General features: G+C 35.1%; 1 protein-coding gene across 2 annotated transcripts; it reads right to left on the bottom strand.

The window, feature by feature from the left end:
- Window positions 1-1,747: 1,747 nt before the first annotated feature.
- Window positions 1,748-22,070, bottom strand: C4H4orf47 (chromosome 4 C4orf47 homolog). Of its 2 annotated transcripts, XM_047548980.1 has the most exons (8): window positions 21,790-22,070; window positions 18,241-18,407; window positions 14,389-14,608; window positions 11,192-11,329; window positions 11,025-11,100; window positions 6,848-7,027; window positions 2,954-3,123; window positions 1,748-1,975 (listed from the first exon to the last, which is right to left on the bottom strand). In XM_047548980.1, the coding sequence occupies exons 2-8, from the start codon at window positions 18,338-18,340 to the stop codon at window positions 1,927-1,929; spliced, it is 933 nt and encodes a 310-aa protein (XP_047404936.1). In that variant the 5' UTR covers window positions 18,341-18,407; window positions 21,790-22,070; the 3' UTR covers window positions 1,748-1,926. The 2 variants fall into 2 exon arrangements, with proteins under 2 accessions (XP_047404936.1, XP_047404938.1); XM_047548982.1 differs by lacking the exon at window positions 18,241-18,407 and having other exon boundaries at window positions 21,790-22,067.
- Between the last annotated feature and the right edge of the window lie 112 nt (window positions 22,071-22,182).

Raw genomic sequence — 22,182 nt, 5'->3', positions numbered from 1 at the left:
AAAAAAAAAAAAAGAATTTCTGCTTCTGCTTCTACATAGAATATTGTTCTATTATACTACTTTATTATTCTTCAATAATTAGTGTGGAATTGGTATTATTAATATTTAATATTATTTCTTCCTTAATACGTAATAGAATTCACCAGAGGGTCTAGATTTTTCTAAATGGGAAGGTTCCAAATTGCAAAATGAATTTTACTATTCACATAAAAACTATTCTTTCTCTCTATATTTTGATAAATTGGGCATTCTGAAGAATTTGTACATTTAAGTTCTTAAGTGTACTTGCTCAAAGTTGCCAGTAATATTTCTATGTTTCTAATGTTCAGAGGACCAGTGATAATATACTCTCTTTAATTTCTGACACAGATAATTTGGGGTTCTCCTTTTTTTTAAATTTCTTTTTTTTAATCAGTCTTGCTAGAGCTGTATTAATGTCATTGCTCTACTATTATACTTTTCAGAAAGGTTATGAGTGTTCCCACCAATGAATATTATGTGAACCATGCATTACTTTAAAAAGGCACACTTTTAATAAAAATTAATTGCAGTTAACAAAGGATAGAGTTAAAATGGGCAATTATATATATATTCTAATAAAGTCTATAAACTATAATCTTAAAAGAATACATAGATTTATAAAACTAATTTGGTAATATTTATCAATATAGAACTATAAATTGATTCAGTTATGTGCTGAAAAACTAGTAAAGCCATTCCTATTTGGAAGACATATGTCACCTTTGAATCACATTATACCCATGGTAATATTAAGATATTCATTGCCCACTGATTAAATATAAAGCATGAAAATTTATTTTAAAATTTTAACATTAGCAAAAATTATCTGTACTATTTTCACCCCTTTGAAAACCTTGACAAAGTTCCCCTTGCTGGAAAACAATGGACCCCAAAGGAAAAGAGTCCTGAAACCTCTCCAGTCTGATTTTTCAGCTCCCAAAGAGCCTAGACTTGTAGGGAAACAAAAAACTAAGAAAGCATTATTGGTCAAAAATAACTTCCCTCATATATTTTAAGGTTCTTTTTCTAAATACAGACATCACTACCTCTTACCCCATTGAAGACTATTGATAGAGACCTCAGTATGAATCACTAATATATTTAAATAATATGTTTAAAACACATTTTTAAAAGAAGTCAGGTGAAGGGGAAGAAAGAACTTGGGATCTAAAGCATAGGAGTAAGCTGGATGCTCCAAGAGAGGCAGAGAAGAACATGAGAGAACACCAAAGACAAACCTCATCCATCGTGCTGGTTATAAGATACTGAATCAATCAATGCATTTCCCCTCTCATCTTCAACTCATCCTGGGGTTGCCACTGGCTAAGTAATCTGATGATCTACATAAGTGATAAATAAGAGATATGAAACCACGTAAGTTGAAACATATGTCTCACTATAATGTGTATATACATAAATTATGCAATATAATGGATCTAATATGTATCGTCGATAAGTGTCATTGGTAGGCTATGACACTTGGATAACTATCAATACAGTTTCCAAATAACTCTAAGAAACAGCAAGTTAAGAATTTGTTGTGTACATTCTACCCCTCAGACCTCCTCTGTCCTGCCCTCCCACTGTGCAATTTTTCAATATTAGGAAGAAAAGATTCCAAGTAATAGACTACACTTAAAGATTTTATAACAATTTCAGCATTATATTCTGCTTAGGAACTAGATGTAAAAAAGTCAGAAATCATATGTTCAATTATTAGCAAAAATTATTTATTAAGTAGTAGTATTAAAATCAGGAAGAATATTAAGAGTTGGAGGTTTAAATTTCTTTTCAATGCTTGAGCTAGATAGCGTGTTCCACACACTTTGCATCTTTTCAAATAATTAGCTCTTGACAATGAGTTACTAGTAGTGAGGATTTAGAAAGTTACATGTCTTGTAGTTGCTAATAGGACTGTACTGAAGCAGTCTTGTAATTCTTCATATTTAGTGACCTAAAATTGAAAAATAAAGACACATTTAATTTTAGAGATACAGATAATATCTCTTTACATTTTCTATAAAATTTTTGCATTAAAAATTTTAAATTATATATTTGATAACATATTAGAGATCCAGAAACAAAATTTTTCTCACTGACTTAAAAAACTTACCTTTATTAGAGTCAGAAAAATTTAGAAAATGTAATTTAACAGGAGAAACAATTATGTAATAAATTTTAACTCTTACTGTCAAAGGTCTATTCATTTTAATATTAGGGGAAAAGACACAAACTAAATTTGGGATATTTAGGATAATATAAAAACAGATTTCAATAAAGTCAAAGTTACTAAACAGACAAATATAAATATTATAAGTGATGTGCATTTTTAATGAACCAGAATATTTCCTGATGGCACAGAAAGTTGTTTCAAAGCTAGGGGCAGGGGGCTGGGGAGATAGCTCAGTCGGTAGAGTGCTTACCTTGTAAGCACAAGGCCCTGGGTTCGATCCCCAGCACCCCCAAAAAAAAAAAAAAAAAAGCTAGGGACAGAACTCTTAAATCTCATTAGGCTTCCTCACAATTATCAGGGCGTGGTGGCACCTGCCTGTAATCCCAGCCACTCAGGAGACTGAGGCAGGAGGATCACAAATTCAAGGGTAGCCTCAGCAGTTTAGCAAGGCTCTAAGCAACTTAGTGAGACCCTGTCTCAAAAAAGAAAAAAAGAAAGGATTCCTCACAATTGCTGAGAAACTCCCTTTAAGAAATAGCCATGGTAATATATACTGTTAATTAAAGTACAAATATCTTAAGTAGTTTTAAATAACTGGAAATAAATTGCTTTTTACAAGGGAAGACAGGTACATTGAAGATGCTTAGATTTCTAAAGTCACTCAAGTTTAATTTTTTAAAGTGTATACATAAATATTTTGAAGTCTGAAATTTGAAAATATTTTTCTTGACTTAGAGACTAAATATAAGATATTCCTACCTTTTGACATTCAGAGTCATTATACTTTCAATTGGTCTGCTTTTTGGTCCACTTGGGGGATGAAAAACCTTATCCTCTTTTCTTAGAACCTCCTTTCCTGTTTTAACCATATAAGGGTCAGAAGAATGTGATGGGTAAGGCTCAAATGTTCCTGCTTTCATTCCACCAGGCTACAAATAAAAAAGAGACCGTTTAATGTGATTTTGCAAAATACTTTTTAAAAATTAGGTTGTGAATAAGATCATGGATACTTTTGTAGTCTATGAGGTTAGTTCTACATTTAAAGAAAGTTATCTATTCTGTTTAATTCAAATACCAGTGAAAGGTCTCCCTACTACCAATTCTATAGGGGTTAAAACATTCCATTCCAAAATTTTTCCATACAAATACATTTATAGTAAGGTACTATTCTAAGCTGTTGCCAAGCATTAATATTTTAGTGAGAGTTTCATCAAGCTATGGCCTAGTTTAGGTGAGTCTATTACTGAGGAAATGAGACCCAGCATACATTTCATAGAGAAGGAAACAGACTGGCATCAACATGAGTATGCTAACAGGCAGACAGTGATGGGTTAGACAGCTTCCTCAAAAAAAAAGGAACAACATATGGGCCGGGGGTGTAGCTCAGTAGTAGAGTTGCTAGCCTAGCCTGTGTGAAACACTGGGTTCAATACTCAGCACACGTTAAAAAAAAATAAAAGCATTGTATCCATCTACAACTTAAAATATTTTTTTTAAAAAAAGGAAAAACACATAAAATAGAAGGTCAAAGGAAAATGTGATCCACTTTAGAGTTTTATTTGTAACCTAGTAAGATAAAATAGTTTCTACCTATACACAAGACAAATATTTGATTTCAATTTTTAAATGAATTTGACAGGGTTTTTACCTTTATACTACACAGTCATTTAGAAAATTCTGTAGAGATATTAATAAGCATTTAAGCCAAAATATATGAAGATTTAATTCATTTGAAAAACATGCTTAAAATTTTGCAAGTTTTCCCAGATTGAGAGTTTATGGATTATTTTGAAGGACAAAATAAAAAAGAAAATAAAATGAATTAACTTGAAAATATTTTGCCTTTATAAGCAAAATGAATTAAATTAAAAATAAAATATACATGGTAATTAAACCTATCAAATGCTAATAAATTTGAAAATTTTATTTAAATAATTTTTAACAAAATACAAATGATCAGAATTGACCAAGAAGAAATAGAAACACTACAAAAAACAGATACCACGTAAGACAAAGAGCACTAAGCCCAGAATATTTCCCAGGTGAATTCTTTCAAGTCTTTGAGAAATGGAAATTGATGGTACTATTTAAACTGTTATAGAACATAGTAAAGGAAGGAACTCTCCCCAATTATCTTAAGATGCTAGCATCTACTTATACCAAAACAGAATAAGGCCCACACACACGTGCACAACCCCCTGCCCCCCCACACACACAGTACAAAGCAATCACATTTAAAATTATTGATGTAAGATCTAGTGATGTAGCTCAATGATAGAGCACTTACTTAGCATGGTCCAGGCCCTGTGTTCAATCTCCAGCACCACATATGCACACACACATACACACACAAATGTTGGTACTTAATAAAATAACAGCAAATTAAATACAGTACTATATTTAAAGATCAATATATCACCAAATCATATTGCTTACAGAAATATATTTATAATATATACATATACATAATTCACCCTATAACTAGTAAAAAGAGAAAAAAAGACCTAAATATATTACACCATTTGATAAAATTCAACATCTGATAAAATTAAACATATACTCAATAAAATGTAATGTACATTCCTAAATTATTCCTATTTTGGGCATAAGACTAAAAATGAAAGACTAGGGCTTTGGATGTAGCTCAGTGGTTGACTAGTGACTGGGCATGTAGCATGCCTAGCATGTGTGAAGCCCCGGGTTCAATTCCAAATACTGAGAGAGAAAGAAATAAAGGAAAGTGGGAAGGGGAGGAGGGAGGGAGAAAAGAAAGAAGGAAAGATTAGAAATTTCTCTTATAAAGTCAAAATTAAGGCAAGCATGGCCACCATTGCCAGCCTAAGCAACTGGACATGAGCATGATGACAAGAGATACACAAATATTGGAAAGGAAGTAGAAAAATTATTTGCAGATTAATATAATCATGTACCTGAAAAATCCAAAAGTAACAGAAAACCCACTAGAACATAAGATAGTTTAATGAAGTGGTGGTTATTTTTTAAAAAATTGAATGCTCGCTAACAAAAGCATTAAACATTTTTAAAAATTAAAAAAATCAAATGTCTTTATAGGGACAACTTGACGGAAATACAATAGGGAACAATCCTATTGATCAGAGCCTTAAAACAACTAAGAATGAATATAAAATATGTAAGCCAAGGTGATGTAAAATAATACAACCATACAAAATATATGAAAGATGACTCTTAACAGCAGTTTATTCCTGACCAGAAGATAAAATTATAAACATGGTAATTCATGAAAAAAAAATCTAGGATTTAATTTTATAGCAAAGTATCAGACTCTTTTTTCTTCTTCTTTTTTTTTTTTTTTTTGAACTTTAAAAAATAATTCTGAAGTTCTGAAGATTAAATGTGAGATAATAGCCAATAAAACGCTTTCAAAGAAAAACAAGAAGAAATTAAATCACCTGTCATTAAATATAATAGTAATTAAAAGTGGCTTGGCCAAAATAACAAACAGATCAAATAGAATGGAAATTCAAAACATACAGTCAAAAATGAGAATTTTGATTTAATGAAAATGGGATTTCAAAGCACTGGTTTTTAAAATGAATTATTCCATCAGGGAGATTAAGAACCAATGGTTTTATAAAAATCAGTTTTATTGATGTCTTAATTTATATAAAATAAACTGCACCCATTTGAAGTATCCAATTCTATGGGTTTTGACACGAGACCACTACCACAATCAAGAGCATTTCTATCCTCTCCAGTTTCCTCATTCCTCCAAGGCCTAATTTTGTAAAAGATGAAAGCTAGATCCATATCTCACTCTATATCTTAATACATTTAGATAAAGATTTAAATGCAAAAGGATACTGCTAGCATAAAAAAATAAAGAAGGCATGTTATTCTAATATCAATGGTAAAAAGAAATCCATTCTGAAAATGGCATAAACTTTACAAGACTGATAAATTTATTCAATTTCTGAATAGCACAAGATACCAATAGAGTAGAAAAATTACTTTCACTACCAATGAAAAAAGGACATATCCTTACTATAACAAAAGATCTTAAGAGTCAATATGGAAAATACAAACACCCTCATAGAAAGTTCACAGGAAAATGTACAGGCAACATCATGTACAACCACAAAAATGGGAGGTTATATTCCATGTATGAATGATATGTCAAAATACATTGTCATGTATAACTAAAACAACAAATTTTTTTAAAAAACAGAAAAAAAGAGAAAATGAACAGACAATTCACAGAAAGAAAAAAGAAAAAGGAAAACTAAGGTTTATAACTTCATCAGAGCATTTTAAAATTTTTATTCTCATTGATTATAAACTTCTATAGTAAGGAGGTAGTTCATTTTAAAAATTAAAAAGATGACTTGGCTTTTTATGGTTTTGAAATAACCCAAGTCTACGGTCCAGAGAATCACTTGGAAAACCCTCTGTAGGCCTAAATATATTTGAAATGATTAATAATTACTTCATTACAAGATCTTCTTTACCCCATACCTTAGTCATACTTTTATATAATTTTGGAAAAATGGGTTTCATGATTCTTGGCATCCAAACAATGAAAAGTTTATTGTTTTCATGGGTAATAAAACAATTTGACAGCAAGAGGTTATTTATAATGCTTAATTATTTTTCATTCTGAAATTTTTAACTTACCTTTTTACCAGGAGAAGAGGGCTTAAAAGGACTTGGAAGTACTTCTTTCTTTTCATCTTTTTTAATTGGAGGTAAAGGTTTCTCAGTAAAATAAGGATTAGTGTCAAAATAGTCCCTTGGATAAAGATTTAACTTGAAAGGTGCTCCTTTCAGTAATTGATGGTGTTCTTCATTGTCTTTCTGTAAATTAAAGAATTTGAAATTACATAGCATATATCATGCAAATTGGACATAACCTAAAGACAAATCTCCTCTTAAATTTTAATATAAATGTGCAGATTCTTTAATTCATACTGCTGGGTGCACTCAGGAGGCTGATGCAGGAGGATCACAAGTACAAGGTCAGCCTCAGCAACTTAACCAGACCCTAAGCAACTTAGCAAGACCCTATCTCAAAATAAAAATGTTAAAGGGCCAAGGCTATAGGTCAGTGGTTAGGCACCCCTGGGTTCACTCCCCAATACCAAAAAAAACTTAATAAAATAAATAAATAAAGCACCTGGCATATTGTAGGCCCTCAATAAATGTCAGTTTTTACTTTTAAGAATAAACAATATAACATTTTTATATTACAATATCTTTAGCTACCTAGTTAGTATTCAAGCAAGTCAGAGGATATTTTTTCCTTTTATGTTGCAATCTTTTCTATGGGACAATACTAAGTATAAAAATTTCTAGCTGTTAATAAAGTATCAAACAAATCATGTTGTGATATAAAAATGTTTAAAGACAACTATGAAGTGAATATCAATGTTTTTTCACTTTTTGCAAATACGAAATCTGATATTTCATCAGCCAATAAACTGAACTGAAAACATTTAAATAAAATCTAAAATTGTTATGTGAGAGAAGACTAGTTTTCACTACCGGGAACCCGACTATATTTCTTTAAGATTTCTTTCACTCCTCCTCTTGGGTGTCCTCGTCCTTTCTCCAGTCTAAAGGGCTTTTATCAGTTTTTGGTAATATGCCCTGCCCTCTTCCATATCTCAACAGTGGTACTGACAATTTAACTATTCCATATAGCCTTTGGGGTAGTGTTTCTCAAAATTTAGCTTTCATGGGAATCACTTGGTAATATATTTAAATTAGAAATTTTCCATCTCTTCAAAGATTTCAGATTGCATAGGTCTATTGCATTGCCCCACTAATCTTAGGTAACCTAAGTGATTCTGAGCATGATATTATAGGGCAATGTTTTAATGAACACCTTTTTACTTACTAGAATATGATCACCTTTTATGAGAATATTGTATTTATTTACCAACTGCTGACCTAGGATAGTCAGTTGAGTACTGTTGAACATATATGTGAGAAAAATATCACCTGGAAGAATTAGAGGTAAGAGTACCTGGTTTCCACAAAGTACTGGTTCCACTAGCTGTACCAAAAAAACTTCATGACTCAATTCACGGAGTGTTATGGTTTGGCTGTGAGGTGTCCCCCAAAGCTCACATGTGAGACAATGCAGGAAGGTTCAGAGGAGAAATGATTGGGTGTAAGAGTCTTAACCCAATCAGTGAATTTATCCCATCAGGGTGTGGCTGGAGGAGATTGGAATTGGGGTGTGGCTATGGGATATATATTTGGTATCTGGAGAGTGGAGTCTCTCTCTCTCTCTCTCTGCTTCCTGATCACTGTGATGTAAGCTGCTTCCCTTTTGCCATGGTCTTTCACCATGATGTTCTGCCTCATCTCTAGCCCCAAGAAATGGAGCCTGCTGTCAAAGGACTAAGACCTCTGAAACCATGAGTCCTCAAATAAACCTTTCCTCCTCTATAATTGTGCTGGTCAGATCATTTAGTCATAGAAGCGAAAAAGCTGACTAAAACACAGAGCATTGGAGTAGAGCACATTAAAAGGCCTTGCCTCAATAGTGGATAATAATTAGCCCTAGAATGAGCACTGTTCCAGTCCCACCTAACAAATCTTAAAAGCAAGACCTGAAAATATCAACCTGTGTTTAGCTGCATTCCAGAGCAAAACGCAAGAAAATTTATAAGAATACAAAAATATACGGAACTCGACAAGGTAAAATTCCTGGTGCCTGACATCCAATCAAAAATTGCTAGTAATGCAAAGTGGAAAAATATGACCCATCCTGAGAAGAAAAGCCAGTTGTTCAAAATACAGAACTAACTCAGAATTATCAGAGAAGGGCATTAAATAGTAATTATAACTATGTTCCATATGCTCCCCAAATTAAGTGGAGACATGTGAGATATTAAAAACATTCAAATCAAACTTCTACAGAACAAAACCACAATTATGATATTTAAAAATACATTGGATAGCATGAACAGCAGACTGGAAATTTATAATAGATTAATTATCTGGAAGATATGGCAATAGAGAACTATAGAGAAGGAATCAAAGACTATTTTAAAAAGTAATAGGGCATTGTTAAGTTGTAGACAATTTCAAGATACCTAATACACATGTAATTGGAATCTTTGAGAGGAAAAAGAAGAGGGATTTTTTTTGTAAGCTGAAGAAATATTGGCTGAAAATATTCAAATCTGATTTTTTAAAAAACCATAAAGTCACAATCAAAGAAATTTAATGAACTCCAAGTACAAGAAGTGTGAAAAAAAAAAACCCCAGGCACATCATAATCAAATTGCTTGAGTGATTTTTTTAAATAGCCAGAGAAAAGACATACTATATTCAAATGAACAAACATAAGCATGACAGCAGATTTCTCTTCATAAATAATTTAAGCAAAAACACAATGGAGTGATCTCTTAAAATACGGAAAGAAAAAACAAGATATATTCTTCCAATTACCCTCAGAAATTATTTTAGGAAATCCAGGTACACAAAATTTCTGACATGTATAATATATTCTGAAAATGAAAAGCTTAGGATGAAAGACTACTTACTGAGTCTCTGAAAAAATTACATTGTAGGTAGGTAGGTAGGTAGTATACATTATTATTTCTGTAGATGAAAAGTAGTTTGCATACAATTTTATATAAACTGCGTAATCCTTATACACAAGTAGAGCTTCTTATTTTCAAATGACAAAACATTCTATCCAACTTCATTAAAAACTTTTCCTGGATTTGGACATACCCCCTTGCAAAACTGGCCACCATCCTAACTCTCAGCCACCAATTAAAATCAGCACAGCAAAGTTATTGAAGACTGCAAGTTGAAAAAAAAAAAGAAACCTAAGAAAGTGATGGCCATTTCTGTTTTAAGTACAAACTAACTTGACTTTTCACTACTATACCAGCTTTCTTTAAGTTACATTGATATTTTTAAATTATCTTGATCTTTTGCCAGGTAAGGTGATACATGCCTATAATCCCTAGTGGCTAGAGAGGCTGAGACAAGAGGATTGCAAGTTCAAGGTCAGCTGCAGCAACTTAATGAAGCCCTAAACAATTTAGTGAGACCCTGTCTCAAGATTAAAAAAAAAAAAAATTAAAGGGTTGGGGATGTAGCTCAGTGGCAAATTGCCTGTGAGTTAAATCCCTAGTAGAAAAAATATATATGTATGTATCTATATTGATCTCATTCTAAAATTTATAAGTGCTCCTGTAAGATTTAATCGTAGGTAAATGCCCCCCACATAACTGAACATGTTTTGTTATATGTAAAATACTGTGTAAAACAAATGTAAAGGTTATATGCCAGTATGTTTTAGTTTTTACTGCTACTATTTAATACAGTGGGAAGTTTTCTCAGATCCTTTCCCTCTCCCCTGTAGATATTCATCAATTCTCTACCCTCCTCTTTCTCCCACCATCCCATCACTCCATCCTATACACTCACCCCAAAAGAGTTATCATTACTTTCTCAGGCACAAGATATTAGTGTGGGATGGGAGTATGGCTAAGGGGCTAAGGGATAGGATATGACTCTTCCCTTGAAACAGAACATAATCGATTAGGTCAAGTCAACATGTCTCACAGCTAGTTAAGAGAGAAATGTGAGACAGATATGATCAACTACAGCAGGAGATAAAATTTATCCTGGCAAGTGCCAAGAGGATCTACAAGAAGATGTGGAAATCTAATATCAAAAAGGTAAGATTATTACAATTGATAAACATCAGTCTCTATTGTCCCCATCACACAAATAGAACAGAACAAAACTTAATTAGATAATAAGTAAATTCTCAAAGTAAACCAAATAAAAGAGTTAAAAAAATTTAAATAGATTATTTTACCTTATAATTTTGTCTTGCTACATCATATAAGTCGGAAGAGTGTGAAAACTGTTTACCTATGGTAATATTTGCATAGCTAAGGGAGGGAAATAAGTAATGGTGACTTCAGGGTTCAGAAATTTTTTTAAGTTTCAAAACATGATAGGAAAATATTAAAAATATCTTACCCATATCCGGTTCCTTTCTTTCCTGGATTTGTGTATAAATTCTTTCCGGGCGGCATGTATTTTTCCCTGGGTTTTGCTTGTGCACTGAAGAATGGGACTGGACCACCTATTGTTCCATAGTAGCTACCCAGTCCACATCTTAAATACAGTTATTTTTTGAAAGGAAGAGGTTAAAATGGCTAACTTAATCTTACATGTATTTTAGTACAATTTTTTAAAAGAGCGAAAAAGGAGAAAAAAGGTACAGAGGAACCGACTTGCCTAACTCCAGTAAGAAAAAAAAAAAGTTTTTAGTTTTTAATCTAACTTGATTTTCCTCATTTTCAAAGTTACAAATTTCAAGATATGTTTTTAATATTTTTATATTTATTTCAAATGTTCCATATAAATAAAACTCCATAATCTTTAGTAAGTTAGAATAGTTCCCATTCCTTTAGAAATAACACAAATCTCTATGCATCTTAATGCAAGTTAGCTAACAAATGGTGAATGTCTTTTGATCATCCACTCATTAAAAACTACACTTTCAAAAATACATATTTAAAATTATGTTTCACTGCTGATGGTAAATTGAATCTTATGGAATTTTGGTTTAATTTTTTAATTTTTGGTTTGCCCTTACTACTGTAGGAAAAAAAATTAACCAATCTTTTCTTCAACCTTAATGTTAGATTTTTCTGGGCACACAATATCTAGGTAATCCAACTATTTATTACTCAGTCCTTTATTATTTTGACAAATGTTTTCTTTAAATTTTGCACAATCAAAAGGATAACTATTGCTAATCAGTCATAATCTCTAATTTCCAAGTTGTCATTGAAGTAAAAAAGTTGTAATCATCAGAAAATGGTCTGCCAAAAAATGAAACATTATTATAAAAAGATGACACTATGCATTTATATTTAAAATTTCAAAAATTAGAAAGACATGAACACTGATTACTTATTATCTTCAACCTACAAATAAAGTTAGGAGAGGTTACTCATTTTCATTAATCCCTCCTTATGAACATATGTCATAACATTCTAAAATATAATAAGGAAGTAAAGAAGTGATATTGCAGAGAAAAGGACAATTCTGGAAAAGCATAACTTATCTAAGATGTGATGTAATGCAAATAATGTAAGTCACTACATTCGGAATTTATTAAATGCCTATGATCAGGAGGAGAGTGGATAGAGGGAGGCTGGATTTGATCCACACATACTGTATACATGTGTTCAAATATCATGCTGAACCAAATTAATATGTATAATTAATACATGCTAATCAAAAATAAAATATTTTTAAAGTCCAGCAGAGAGATGAATAAAATAATCATGAAGAGAAAAAATATGACTATTGTTCCATAATTTGGTGTTGAATAAACGTCTATATGAGGCTTTCTTATTTATGCCACCAATTTCTCTTTTTAGATATACTTTTTGTACACCACTAAATTATAGGTATTTTTCACATATTTATAAGCTTTTAAGAGAAAGGAAAGTTAGTCTATCAAAAAATTATTTCTTTTGGATATGATCTCAGATTTCTGGAGTTATTTAATTTCTATTTTCTATTGAATAGTATAGGAGGAAAGGAATAAAATGTTAACAACTTCAAAAAAAAATTATTTCTTGACTGACAAATTAATATAAGCATATTATAAACTAATGTATTAAGGTAGAAATTCTCGATTATTATTACCACCTGAGTCCATGTGTATCACAGGTGGGAGAAAGACTGAAAATCAGGAAACAGTTATTTAAAAGGCAAAATATATAGATTACATGAAAAAGAAATGAAAGACAAAGGAAAATAATAATTTTTAAAATTTATATCTAAGGAGAAGTGAATAACTCTAAGAAACAGAGATAATTTTAAAAAGTAATGATATTCAAGTCAAAGTGTGAAAAGGTGTGTTATGGTTTGGCTGTGAGGTGTCCCCCAAAAGCTCACATGTGAGACACTGCAGGAAGGTTCAGAGGAGAAATGATTGGGTTCTAAGAGTCTTAACCCAATCAGTGAATTAATCCTTGATGGAATTAATTAAAGTGGTAGGGTGTGGCTGGAGGAGATTGGAATTGGGGCAAGGCTTTGGAGTATATATTTTGTATCTGGAGTGTGGATTCTCTCTCTCTCTGCTTTTTGATGATGTGAGTTGCTTCCCTCCGCCACACTCTTCCGCCATGATGTTCTGCCTCACCTTGAGTCCAAAGGACTGGAGGCGGCCTTCTATGGACTGAGACTTCTGAAACCATGAACCCTCAAATAAACCTTCCCTCCTCTATAATTGTGCTGGTCAGATCATTTAGTCACAGCAGCAAAAAAGGTAACTAAACAAGGTGAAAAGGTGGGAAAAAGAAAAAACCTAATGATAACAGAAAAGAAGAAATTCCCCATTCTTAATAAAGGCAATAATTTTGGCTGAGAAGACAAGATTACCTGTTATATTAGAAGGAAGACTAAGTTATAGAGATGAAGTTTTCACTGATCTCAAGAAAATACAGCAATAAAGCGCAAAGTTAAACTTTAATCAGTTCCCACCTACCATAAATTTTAAATTGAGAGAGTCAAAGCTACTGAGCATGAATGAAAACCAAATTTAAAATTTTAGCTATATTACATATTATAACACAGACAACATGGTCTTAACTTACTAAGGTAATGATTTAATGGTAAGAAAAAAATGTACTTTCATATGGACAACAGTCAAAATTGAAATTTCGTTAATCTCCATGAGTGCAGCTTCACAGTGATTTAAAAATAATATATTTTTGATAAATTATTTTTTTCAAATAAAGCATTTCTCCTATCTGCACATTTTTATTTACACTTTTTAAAAGTTGTTTAAACAGAAAACAATAGTCAAAAGAAATAGAACGACTCAAGGCAGACCTGACTTTTGCAAGGTTTTTGAATTGTTTTTGTTATTTTATGGCTTTTATTATATAAACACATGGAGAACAGTGACATAATCAAAAATTAATATGAGATTATATTTTAAATTATCTATCTAAATCATCCAATATAGCTATCTCCATCTAAGATAAACCAACCAAAAAAAACACACTTAAAAATTAATCTTCCATAAGTCCTATAGAAAAATAAATAATTTTCTTTAGGTGAAAGAGATAAAGATAATAATTTTCTTTAGGTGAAAGAGATAAAGATGCAAGAGATCTATTTAAGACTCCCCACCTCCACAAAACACTTACGGTTTTTTATCTCCATTACTAGGGAGGAAGGCTTTGGCAAGATTTTTTTTGGCTTCTTCCATCATATGCCGTCTTCTCACTTGATTTAGACTTACGTAGCCTTCACCTTCAAAAATTCTTATGAATTGGGGATCAAAATAACCTGCCTGGAGATTTGACATTTCTTTGGTTCCCCCAGGTAGCATCTGTCTATTTTTGCTTGCAGCCTCATTGAAGGGCCCTTTAAAAATAAATTGGCCATAGTATAAATTTGAGCTGACTAGTAATTAAGGGACATGGAGAAAACAGAAAATTTTCCAAATGTACTTTGTGACAATTCTGAGTTTGAGCTCTAAAATAAATGTTGTTTCAAATGTTCACTGAAAGCTCTGTGTTAAAGGCTATATTGACATTAAGACCTGAGAAGATTTCACTAAAATGCTGAACATGATTTCTTGTAATACACTGAATTTTGGAACTGGATGAGACCTTAACATTTATTTAACCCAATGTTTCTCTAGCTACATACTAGGAAGCTGTTGGTGTGTGATGTCAGTAAGAGTATGTGTGGAGGCTGAAGAGAAACAATTCCCCTCCGAGGTATATGCTCAAGACTTTGAGGGCTAATGTTCTCTAAACGATATGAACAAGAATGTTCACAGTAGTTTCATTGTTAATAATCAAAAACAAGGAACAACTCAAATTTCTATCAACTGAACAGATTTAATATTTGTGGCATTTCACATCAATGTTTATAGCAGCACAATTCACAATAGCCAGACTATAGAATCAACCTAGGTACCCTTCAACAGACTAATGGATAAAGAAAATGTGGGATATATGTACAATGGAGTATTACTCAGCCATCAAAAAGAATGAAATTATGTCATTTGCTGGTAAATGGATGGAATTGGAGACTACAATGCAAGTGAATTAAGCCAGACACAGAAAGTCAAAGGTTGAATGTTTTCTGTGATATGCAGAAACTAGTTTAAAATAAGGGTGAAAGGAGGAGGGAGAGAAAGAGCGGGAGAGAGAGAAAAGAAATGGGGGGGGGGGGAATTCTCATCAAAATAAAAGAAAGATCAGGGGAGTTGAAGAAGGGGATCGAGGAGGAGGGAAAAACAGTGGAATGAATATTACCTAACTTTCTAATGTAAATATATGCAGTAATGTAAAATAATATGGTGAATTTTACTACTATGTATATCCACAAAACACTAATGTTTTAAAAATGTAAATAAATAGATGAGTAGAGTAGAAGAAAGGGAACAAGGGAGTGGGAGGAAGTGGGTGAGAATAAGAACTGGTGATTGAATTGGAGCCAATTACAGTGCATACATTTAAAATTATGTCAAGGATCGGTAGCGGGAGCGGAGAGCGGACCCCAGAGAGCCCTGAGCAGCCCCGCCGCCGCCGCCGGCCTAGTTACCATCACACCCCGGGAGGAGCCGCAGCTGCCGCGGCCGGCCCCAGTCACCGTCACCGCAACCCTGAGCAGCGAGGCCGAGACCCAGCAGCCGCCCGCCGCCCGGCCCTCAGCGCTGCCGACACCAAGCCCCGCACCACGGGCAGCGTCGCAGGGAGCGGCGGCCCGGCGGCCTGACATCGGCGGCGCCTGCCGGCGGGGACAAGAAGGTCATCGCAACGAAGGTTTTGGGAACAGTAAAATGGTTCAGTGTAAGAAACGGATATGGTTTCATCAACAGGAATGACACCAGGGAAGATGTATTTGTACACCAGACTGCCATAAAGAAGAATAACCCCAGGAAGTACCTTCGCAGTGCAGGAGATGGAGAGACTGTGGAGTTTGATGTTGTTGAAGGGGAAAAGGGTGCGGAGGCAGCAAATGGTACAGGCCCTGGTGGAGTTCCAGTTCAAGGCAGTAGATACGCAGCCGACCGTAACCATTACAGACGCTACCCACGCCGTAGGGGTCCTCCACGCAATTACCAGCAGAATTGTCAGAACAGCGAGAGTGGGGAAAAGAATGAGGGATCGGAGAGTGCTCCCAAGGCCAGGCCAACAACGCCGGCCCCAACGCAGGCCAAGGTCCCCGCCTTACTGCACGCGGAGACCCTATGGGCGTCGACCACAGGATTCCAACCCTCCTGAGCAGGGAGAAGTGATGGAGGGTGCTGACAACCAGGGTGCAGGAGAACAAGGTGGACCAGTGAGACAGAACATGTATCGGGGTTATAGCCCACGATTCCGCAGGGGCCCTCCTCGCCAAAGACAGCCTAGAGAGGATGGCAATGAAGAGGATAAAGAAAATCAAGGAGATGAGACCCAAGGTCAGCAGCCACCTCAACGTCGGTACCGCCGCAACTTCAATCACCAACGCAGACGCCCAGAAAACCCTAAACCACAAGATGGCAAAGAGACAAAAGCAGCCGATCCACCAGCTGAGAATTCGTCCGCTCCCGAGGCTGAGCAGGGCGGGGCTGAGTAAATGCCGGCTTACCATCGCTACCATCGTCCGGTTTAGACATCCAAGAAGAAGAAGTGAATATGAAATTCCAGCAATAAGAAATGAACAAAAGATTGGAGCTGAAGACCTTAAGTGCTTGCTTTTTGCCCGTTGACCAGATAACTAGAACTATCTGCATTATCTATGCAGCATGGGGTTTTTATTATTTTTACCTAAAGATGTCTCTTTTTGGTAATGGCAAACGTGTTTTTTAAAAAAGCCTGGTTTTTCTCAATACACCTTTAAAGGTTTTTAAATTGTTTCATATCTGGTCAAGTTGAGATTTTTAAGAACTTCATTTTTAATTTGTAATAAAAGTTTACAACTTGATTTTTTCAAAAAAGTCAACAAACTGCAAGCACCTGTTAATAAAGGTCTTAAATAATTAAAAAAAAATTATGTCAAAATGAATCCTAATGTTATATATAACTATTATGAACCAATAAAAAATTGTGGTATTTCTATAATGAAATACTAGCCCCCCCACACAAATTTCTGAAGGCTGTTTTTGTAAATATTTAGATTTTTAATAATTTGGTCCTAAGAGGGCTTAGTTTAGGAAGTCTTTCCAAAATGTGAAGAACTTGTTGAAGTGCATATAACCCTTATTTCAAGGGGTTATTGAAATGTAAATTTGCATCAGTGATTTTTTTAATTTGAATTTTGAAAAGATCACACATTCAGATACTTTCCAATTTGATATCACAATAAATCTTCTTCCTATACTTGACCATTCAGTTCGTCTACAATAGAACAAGCATTGATATTAATTTTGTCTTCCACAGAATGTCCAGACATTTTTCATGAATATTCTCATTTTAATATTTAACATAATAAATACACTGTTCTCCATTTTTTTTTTGGGGGGGGGTGCTGGGGATCGAACCCAGGGCCTTGTGCTTACAAAGCAAGCACTCTACCAACCGAGCTATCTCCCCAGTCCCTCCATTTTTTTTATTTAACAATTTTTCTTTGAGATAGCTCCATATCTTTTTTGTTACACAGAAGTCATTGGACATCCAAATGCTTAAATGAGATATTAAAAGTGTATATTTATTTTAAGTCTTTTTGTTATGATTGTCCTAAAAATTTCCTTGGCTATTCATAGAGCATCTCACTTTCCAGGAAAGTGATAATGGATAGCCTTCTTAGAAGGAGAGAGGTAAAATCACCTATGAGGGCAAGGTAGCCCAATCAAATGAGCTTCCTACTCTTATAAATTAAGTTCTCTCATAACTATTGCAATGCCACAAGTTAGTCAACTTTAGAGCTCAATACTTTAAAATATAGACCATTAAAAATATCATTTTTAATTTAAATTAAATATTGAATTTAAAAATTAAATTTGCAATTTCTAGGTAATGACCACTATTTGCCTATAGAAATATACCAACTATACTCACGATTAAATGGTGACATATATTTGTCACCAACTGTAATATATTCCATCTCACTGAAGAGGCCAATCCTCTCCATATCTGTTTTTCCTCCTTCTATAGGCATGGTTGCTTCTTATGGTGGTTAACTTCAAAAGCTTCTTTCTTGCTGCTTCGTTTATAGCAAAAGTTTACTTTTACATTGAAAAAAAATGGGAAGGGGGGTTAGCCAAAAAGCAATTATTAAATTTCAATCCAAATTATTTTCAGTCTAAGAGTTTAAATATTCAGTATAAAACAACAGTCCCAAACTAAGTGGGGAGAAATGATGGATTTGGAGAATAAGAAATACTGAGTTCTGAGAAAAAGAAAAGGAAGTGAAAATGAAGGCCACGCATTGACAGCTTTCATCTCCCAAGAAAAATGTTCTCTAGATGCTGGCTGCAGGCAAACAGTATGTTTTATCATCCTCAAAAGGAAACAGTCTTGGGCTGGGGATATAGCTCAGTTGGTAGAGTGCTTGCCTCAAAAGCATAAGGCCCTGGGTTCAAACCCCCAGCACCACCAAAAAAAAAAAAAAGTAGTTTCTAGGAGGCGTCATCTCCTCCAAAGCAAAATCCTCTTAGGCACTATCCACAGACCTTGACCAAAAGGCTCACATTCCTGACTAAGCAAAACTGACATATGTTCACTAGACCACCCCTCAAAATAACCTATGTAAACCCAGTCCCTTTCTTTGTTGAGTGGCTCATTTTCCACCAGAAGAGGGGTCCACAGGCACCATTTCATCCCCCTGAATAAAGAGCTGAGATGACGTGTGAGATTTGCGTCCTACCTGGTCTTTTTGTGCTAACAAGAAATCTACTCTGCATTCCTAGAACAATGAGATTCAAAATCATTGCCCTGATGCCTTCTCTTGACTTTCCATGTGAGGTACCCATAAATTACAAAGGAATGTGTGAGATACTATCTGCCATTTCTGTGTTGGAAATGATATTACTACCATAAAGTATACTATATATATGTATAAACAATGTCCTTCATTTGAGAAGTTCAATGTAAATTTAAAATTGTAATTATATACAGCAAACATTTTGTAATTTAAATGAGATCAGGCATGTTCAGGGTGGTATGGTCACAGACTAAACATTTTGTAAAACAGATAAAATGTTCATCAGATTGAAAATTATAACAGCTTTTCAGAATGCACATTGCATATAGGTATTGCTCTGCAGTACTTGAGGTTTTTTCAAGTTCCAATTAGTATAAGAAATGTGCCACTGGCAAAATTAGTTAATAAAGGGAATAAGGGAAAGGACAATTGCTTAGGCAAGATGAAAACACAAAACAAGAAATCCACAATGAATTCTGAATATTTGTTAAAAGGCAGACTGCAGGGTTGGGGATATAGCTCAGTTGGTAGTGTGCTTGCCTAGCAAGCCCAAAGACCTGGGTTCAATCCCCAGCACTGCAAAAGGAGAAAAAAATTTAAAAAAGGCAGAGTGCAACTTTTCAAAGTGATCACTTCAAACAAAAGGGAAATATCACATTAAACATTCAAGTATTAACTCAAATGAAAAACCAAAGAGGTAAGAATACTTGCTTCCATTTCATCTGTTATGGCTTGGATATAAAGTGTCCCCCAAAGCTCATGTGTTAATACAGGAAATGTTGAGAGGTTAAATGATTGGATTTTGGTGGCTGTAACCTTAATCAGGCCATCCTGGTTTGAATGTACTGGGTGATAAATGTAGAGGGGGCATTGGCTGGAGGAGATGGGTCACTGGGGGTGTGCCCAGGAAGGCTTCATCTTCCCCAGGGGTTCTCTCCCCCTGTCAGCTTCCTGATCCTACTAGGAACTGAGCAGCTTTCCCACAAGTCCCAAAATAACGTTTTCTCCTCTAATAAACTTTTCCTCCTCTAAGTTGATTTTGTCAGGTATTTTGGTCACAGCGAAGCAAAGCTGATTAAAACATCACCCTGAAGTTTTTGAACTATTTATTTATTGATTTGTTTACCTATTTATTTTTCTTGATGCTAGGGATCAAACCCAGGGTCTTTCACATGTTAAGCAAGCACTCTACCACGGAGCTACACTCCCAGTTTTCTATATAAAGTCTTTTGGGGGGGCAGGTCGCTATTGGGGATAGAACCCAGGGTTTGTGCATGCCAGGCAAGTGTCTACCATGAGCTACATTCCCAGCCCCTACATCTTAATGTTTTTAAGCACCAATTAGATAGGCACTGGGCATACATTAGTGAAAAAATAAACTTTGGTTTATGCTTCTCCGTTTATAATCTAAGGTAAGAGTCTTTAACCTTTAATTTAGAACAAGCTGTTTCAATGACTCAGCAAGCTTTGTATTTGGAACTGTACTTATCTGCTTATGAATCATTGCTTAATGTGTAACATCAAAGGGTCAAGTGAAGATTCAGTCTAAAACTAAAGTTTGAGAAAATACTACACCCTTCCCCCATCCTACCTCTTTCTCTGATCAGGTATGCTTAAAGACTACATATCAGTCGTCTGGGGTGTACTACTATATGGTTTGTAGTTTATTTCAAAGCTCCACCCCAACACCTAACTGTAGTTTCCTTTGCTGCTACAGAGGTTCAAATCCTTTAAATGGCCCATAAGGTCCACTATCAGCCAGCTTCGTTAGTCACCACCGGAACCCACCTCCCTGGATCGTGGCTGCACCTGTCTTATTTCAGTTTTCAGGTCGGGCTTTCTCACCCACCATTGCCAGTGCTTGTTTGACTTTGGTGTGCAGACTCTTTCCTGCCACCCAACAAAACATTGATCTTCCTATTGCTCAGTTTGTTCAGCACTTCTTTAATCCCCCTCCTTATAGCTGCATGTACATCTCCTTCCATGCCTTGATCAAGGTTTTCTAATAATTGGTCAACATTTTACATTTTTGGTGTAGGAATTCTTTGCTTTTCCCACTAAAATGTTGACTCCACAAAGGCAGGAACCGTGATATGAGTTTGGTTCTTCTTCACCAATTTTATGAGAGGGGAGCCCTCCTTTGTTGCCAGGGCTGGATTCAAAACTCCTGAACTCAAGGAATCCTCCTGCCTCAGCCTTCCAAGTATCTGGGATTACAGGTGCACGATACCGTGACAGGCTAATTTGGTTATTACTGTGGTATTCCCAGTACACAGGATCTGGCACCCCATCAAGCGACCCACACAGGAAGAGAAGGAAAAAAGTTCTTGCCATTAACTTTCCCACTACTTAACTCTTCTTCAGCAACAGTTACAAAATCATTCATTCACTCATTTAACGTAATACTTGGCAAACCCCTCCTCCTGGTAAGGATCGCTGGTAATGGCTAGGAAAACTGAAACCTAAAAATGGACAGATATACCTCACAGGTAGCTGACAATCTGCTAGGCAAGAAAATAAGTATAAGGCAAGTGGAATACGGCAAATTCTCTTCAAAAAGCATGGATAAAATGCATGGGGGGGGGTGAAGAAAGGGCAAAAACTTCTGGCTGAGGCGATGAAGAAATTATTTCCCATTAGGAATAAGGAGGCTCGGAGTAGACAGGTATCTAAGGGGACAACACCTGGTGTCCTCGAGGAATAAGTCACCTCTCCGAAGGGCACCTGATCCGACAACTGAGATCAGATCGTCCCAGCTCCAGTCCGAATTTACTCCGCTGCAGGAGCAACAGGGCTCCAAGTCGCCCTCCCGCGCGCGAGGGCTTCCTGCCAGGCGCGCAGGCTGCGAAAGGCCTCCGCAAGTTCGGTGCCCCGCTGGGGTTTATTGTTGTGCGTTGCCCGGGGAACGGGAGAAACTATTCCAAGTACGCTACGGGAGGACACGAGGAGAGTTCCAATCCGCATCGAAGATCACACCGGAGGACTTGTGAGCGTCTGTGGGACACAAAAGACTCAATCAATACAATGTATCGAATAAGTCTTCCGTTTCCCACCCTTCAGGTCTTCGGCGAGGAGTT

Source organism: Sciurus carolinensis, chromosome 4 (assembly GCF_902686445.1).
Source record: "Sciurus carolinensis chromosome 4, mSciCar1.2, whole genome shotgun sequence".
Lineage (NCBI taxonomy): Eukaryota > Metazoa > Chordata > Mammalia > Rodentia > Sciuridae > Sciurus > Sciurus carolinensis.
Note: the sequence above shows the minus strand (reverse complement) of the source record. Positions and strands in the feature narration are given on the sequence as shown.

Bases quoted from the DNA above. Each gene is read 5' to 3' on its own strand.
- C4H4orf47 (XM_047548980.1), bottom strand. From the start codon at position 18,340: ATGCCTATAGAAGGAGGAAAAACAGATATGGAGAGGATTGGCCTCTTC. The intron at 14,609-18,240 runs GTGAGTATAGTT...TTATTTTTAAAG, and splicing joins ATATATGTCACCATTTAATC to GGCCCTTCAATGAGGCTGCA. The intron at 7,028-11,024 runs GTAAAATAATCT...TTTAATTTACAG, and splicing joins TAGCAAGACAAAATTATAAG to AAAGACAATGAAGAACACCA.